The following is a 5,643-nucleotide window of genomic DNA, read 5'->3' on the forward strand; positions in this document are numbered from 1 at the left end:
GGGGGGGGTCGAAGCATATAGCAGTTACCATGGTAACTAAGCCCAGCCCTGACACTCCAATCAGTAGGACTGCAGCAGGAGAACCCCTGCTGAGACCACACACACACACACACACACACACACACACACACACACACAGGGAAATGCAAGTATGGGCTGTTTTATTGGTCATCTGTTATATCACTATTAAATAAGAATACGCACTAACACAAAGCGTTAGCATGCATACACACACACACACACACACACACACACACACACACACACACACACACACACATAAATAGGGAAACCCCTGCTGAGTCTATAGATGGACACACACAGTCATAGACACAAACAGACCGACACACAGACACAAATGAACAGCGTTGTCCTTTTCTTAACAATTTGTCATCCTACGTTAGCTGCAGGGAGGTAAGGACGGGAGCGGAAAAAATGTTCCGCCATTTGTCTTTAACAACAAGCGCACAGAAAAAAACACCGCTATGCCACAGTCGGCCATTTTGTAAATCACTGTGACGACTCGGTAGCAGTAAAGTGTCGAAACAAGTGAAGACAGAGAGAAGAAAAAAGACAAACCAGGAAAGAGAGCGGATGTGGGATCAGAAGTGCCGTAGCCGGAATGGATTACATTTAGAATAAACAGATGTGATGGAGCAGACGAAGAGACAAAGAGGAGTAGAGAGACGCGAAAAGGTGTTTAGTTCGGTTTAGGATGAAAGGATGAAATAAGGGAGAGGCTCCACATCTCAGCACCATACAAAACTGCTTTTACATTGAATTAGTTCAACACCGCTCGGTTTGAACGTGCGTGTGTGTGCTTTACAATCTATTGTAATACGGTTTCTACCCTTTTTTTCTTTTTACAAATTAAGGATCTAAGAACAGAGGGTGTCGTGTGCTGTACTGATCGTAATGCCACTTTGTGGTATTCCGTCATATGAATAAAAATGTATTGTTTTGGCAAGGTATACCTAAAAAAACAATATAGATATGTACAGCAGTTTCACTTATAAGTACACCATGGTGATATTGTTACTATTATAAAAAAGTAGCATATGTAATTAATACAAATAATAAACAAATATAAATAAATAAGACCTGTAACTACCTAAATAGTTACCACAAAAGTTACACAATCATTACAACCACTTCCAGTTGTCATATTAGCAATACTATAAGCTAGAACAATTCAATTTATGATCGGTTTATGATCATTTACAGAGTTAAATACTGTTTACTATGCATTACTATACAATGTTTGATGAAGGAACTGTATAAGCAAGACAAAACCTAGCAAAAGCCAGCAAGATCCTCAAATGTTTGCATGAGTTAGTGTGTGTGTGTGTGTGTGTGTGTGTGTGTGTGTGTGTGTGTGTGTGTGTGTGTGTGTGTGTGTGAGTGATGTTTTTAGTGTCTCTGAGGCTAATGAGAGACGTGTTGTCTTGTAGATTTTTAATGCCACCTGCTGGTACACACTTGTACTTTAAAGTTAGTGTTGACAGACGAGGTATTCCCATCCACTTCTTGTGTTAGGGCAGATTATCCCCTACATGTTGTGCTGGTAGTTTACATTATTGGGGATATGCCCCTAAACAGAACAAAAGCAGGGATAACAATCAAACAAAAATGACATATCTATAAATCAACAAAAATGCATTGAAGTGCACAACAACATTAAGCAGGACTTAATGCAAATAAAGAAACAACTACACATACTGCATGCAGTATTTGACTCATTCTTCTTATGTTTTCTGTTCTTATGCATAAATGTGCAGTCATACTTTCTGTAGATCTGCTGGTATGTACTGTCACCTCGTGGTGTGAACTGGTACTGCAGGTTTTAGGCCTTCTAAATGTTTAGGTTTAAGGTTTGAGAATTCCATCTTATCATCCATCCATTATCTGTAACCGCTTATCCTTAGAGGGTAGCGGGGGGGGCTGGAGCCGATCACAGCAAACAGGTCGCCAGTAAATCCCAGCGCTGACTCACAGAGACAGACAACCATTCAAGCTCACATTCACATCTACGGGCAATTTAGAGTCAACAGTTTTCTAAAGCTGCATGTGTTCGAGCTGTGGGAGGAAGCCCACGCTAACACAATGAGGACATGTAAACGCCACACAGAAGGGCTTGTTATTGAACACTTCAATATGGCTCTAATCATTTACCTTGTTTTGGTGTCAAATTGGAAACAGAATTTTTTTATTTGTTTTAAGCTTTTTCTACAGTGCCAGTGCACTTGTGCTCCTGTACTTCTGTAGCCGATAAAGGCTGAATGAGCAGAGATATACTGTAACTTTATTATCGATCTAAACGTGAGTGTGCAGAGGAAAAAATATAGAATTGAAAATTCTGTCTGTGTGTGTGTGTGTGCGTTCCAGACCTCAGAAACAGGACTCTCCTCTCCCAATTCAGTACAATGCAGAGCCAGTAGACCAATCACTCTGAGAACCTTGCTGCGTCTGGAAAACATTTTTTTTGTTTTACAAAATAAAAACATTTAATTTTATGTTTGCATGTCAACACAAGACTATTTAAAAAAGTATTTTCAATCCATAACATGTAAAAATAAAAACAGTCCTGATAAAAGAGAAAGAGAGAAAGACAAAGAGAAGAAGTTTCCAGTTCATGGCTAAAGCTTGTAGCGTCCAACAAAACACAGAGCACCATGTCTTTGTAAACAACCACTTTGTAGCTTTCATATGACATGATATATGTTGGTGTTGATAGAAGTAACTTGAAAAAACGGTTCTTTAAGAACTGTACAAGAAAGGGAGAGAGAGAAAGAGGCAGAGCGAGAAAAGGAGAGAGAGCATCCTTTAGGGTGTGTCCTATCCAAGTTCTTGTCTGCTTCTGATGTTTGATGTTTGAGCCAAAAAGCTATTTTGTCGTTCTTGGGTATCCGAGTCTCAATAGTTTGTAGTTCAGTTCCACCAATGATTGTTTTATAGAGAGAATACATACATAATGTACTTACACATCCCAGTTCGGAGCTTGTCGTAATTGCTGGGTCAATACTGGAAGCTGAATGAAGGAGGGTGGAGATCAGAGAGACACAAAGAAAGAAAGAAAGAAGAAAAACAAACAAGATTAAGAACCCAGTCTCAAGAAATGATGACATATGACAGCAAATCATGGGTTTGTGATTCATTTTGACTTTGAGTTTGTAAAAGCTTGCGCAACACAATTGCATTTGTAAGGTCTGATATGTACAAAACTATTAGCACATACTAATATGTCGTGAAAGTAGTCAAAATACAAACATTATTTAGAGTCAATCAGGTGTTTCATCACAAGTAAATTCATAATTTTTTTAAAATATGTGTTCCGAGTCATTTTGTGTTCAAAGTCAGACAAAAGTTAAGCCATTTCCTTAGCCTTGAATAGTTGTATGGCACTATGCCCTTGTCACTGCGCTAATGACTCCCACTTGACTAATGACTTGCTGAAAGCAATAGCAAGGACCTCGCACATATCACACGTTCATGGTGATGCTATTTGCTTACAAATGTGGCTAGCTTAGGATAAATGTATCCTCAGGGGAGCACAAGGACTGAGAGTTAAGAAAAAGAAAAAGTGATTATATAAAAAGATATTAAATTGCATGTGTTTGAAGTTTCCAAACATTCAAATGGAAAAAAAAAGGACTCCACTCCACTCCACTGCCATGCAGCACTGAAGTCTAAAAATATTCCCTAAAAAATTCCCCTAAGAAATGATCTTGTTAAACCCAGCCAATAGGGATGCATCAATATTTCAACATGGATCCTACGTAAGTACATGTTGTCCTACCAGTGTTGAGTTCATCAGCCTGTCAGCAATAGCTTTATGTCCAGCTACGCAACAGAGGTAGCACAGCAGGTTGAGCCTGGAGCGATTGGCTGTGGAGTGAGGAGGAGGAGCAGTGGAGGGGCTCTGTTCTTCAAGAGATGAACAAAGCTGTAAGAGGAAGACCGTCCACTCTTCATCACTCAGGGACTGCAGCTTCTCAACTGGAGAAGAGGAGAGAAGAAAACGTCAGCCTGAAGACAGATCGGGGTGAATGACCACACACTGCATAGGTCGTCTGTACTTTCTTTAGGACAAAATCTCACTTGATATTGACTCGAAAAACAAATGTACCACAGTACCTGAATATGCTGGTACACAAAGGGTTTTGGGATCAAAACGCACAGGAGGACTCTTAAGAATCTGATAAATAGACAGAGAACACCACACAGTAAGTCTCGGTATGATCTATCGGATCTGCAAACCACAACTCCCCTGTAGCTATTCCTTCACTTCCTAGGAACCAAGTTTTACCTGATTCACGATGCGATAATTAACATAAAACTGAAATACCCGTGCTTTCACCAATATTGTTGTTTAATATTGTTTATCTCATACAATTTGATTGTGAGAGGAGGTTATAAGGAGGGGCTCCTCCTCACAACGACACTTACGACACTTACGACTAAAGATTATTAAAAGTAGAATAGATGTATTTTAAGTATCTGAAATGGCCTGTGTCCAGTAATACTGGACGTCTATACCTTGGGGTTGTCCATGATTGGGGTGACAGTCAGATCAGAGTCAGTATGGAGAAGAGCTTTTACAGAGGATGTGATGTCAGAACCAGTCCCGGCCTAGGAGGAGGTGAAAGAAAAGAGAGGAGAGGATTAAAGTATTCACCAAGCTCACCAGCAAATGGAAGCAGATTAGACCTAAAAGTGAAAATATTTAAGTCTTCAGTAGAAAAACAAAACAGTAATAATGTGATTGGGTTCAGACATAGTAACTAAGTTACCAATTTACCAATTAGTTATGATATTAGCATGAAACACTCTCTGCAGATGTCAGAGTATATGGTGGCAGTAACCTGAGGTGCATGGGTCTGGTTCAGGGAGTCTGAGATAATGCAGCTTCTCCTTGAGATGGTACAGGAGCTAGAAGAAGAAAGGGAAAATAAGATCAAAATATACTGCTAGCTGCCCATGACCTTTTGATATGTGTGCATGAGGCTGATCCCCTCTAGCTTAATTGGTAGAGCACAGTGTTGCTAAGAATAGATATACGAGTAGCACTGGGGCCACTCATTTTAAAATCATGCTTCAACAATTACAGTACTGCATTCTACTGTGTACTTTCCTAATGTGTGCGTTCAATGCAAGAGTTTGGATGGAGGATAACTTCAGAGAGATTCACGTTCTTCTTCAGAAAGTAGAAAGAAAGATAGAATGAACTAAATACCTGAGCAGAAAAATGGATTCCGTGTTGTCCTCATCCACACCACTCTTTGGCCTGAGCTCTGAAACATTATCTGGATGAAGAAGCACAAAAGATACAAAATCAGATTGTCCAGCGTACAATATGACACGTATGTCTGAGACACATCACACATGCCTAGTAAAGGCCACACAGGTGAAAGATGTAGCATGCATATTCATCAGGAATGAGATTTGAACATTAGCAATTAAAGCAAACAGTGAAAAGTTGAGATGTTTGCAGATGACAGGAAAATAATCGGCAGAACAAAAATCGGCTCATCTAGACAACCAGGTTAATACAGCCATGTTGAGACAACTGTTATGGTGAAACAAAACACAGACAAAAATGTGGTAAAGGAATGAAACACTGACTGAATATTATATATATATATA

At 39.6% G+C, this 5,643-nt stretch overlaps 1 protein-coding gene across 1 annotated transcript in view; it reads right to left on the minus strand.

Moving 5' to 3' along the window:
* Positions 1-5,643, minus strand: part of ulk4 (unc-51 like kinase 4) — a 66,039-nt gene that overhangs the window by 55,339 nt on the left and 5,057 nt on the right. The window contains 7 exon segments of the mRNA XM_031873804.1: positions 2,388-2,466; positions 2,982-3,028; positions 3,797-3,996; positions 4,135-4,195; positions 4,537-4,629; positions 4,863-4,929; positions 5,234-5,303. Of these exon segments, the coding sequence (XP_031729664.1) occupies positions 2,388-2,466; positions 2,982-3,028; positions 3,797-3,996; positions 4,135-4,195; positions 4,537-4,629; positions 4,863-4,929; positions 5,234-5,303 (617 nt within the window).

Source organism: Anarrhichthys ocellatus, unplaced genomic scaffold (assembly GCF_004355925.1).
Source record: "Anarrhichthys ocellatus isolate YVR2014 unplaced genomic scaffold, GSC_Weel_1.0 scaffold74, whole genome shotgun sequence".
Classification (NCBI taxonomy): Eukaryota; Metazoa; Chordata; class Actinopteri; order Perciformes; family Anarhichadidae; genus Anarrhichthys; species Anarrhichthys ocellatus.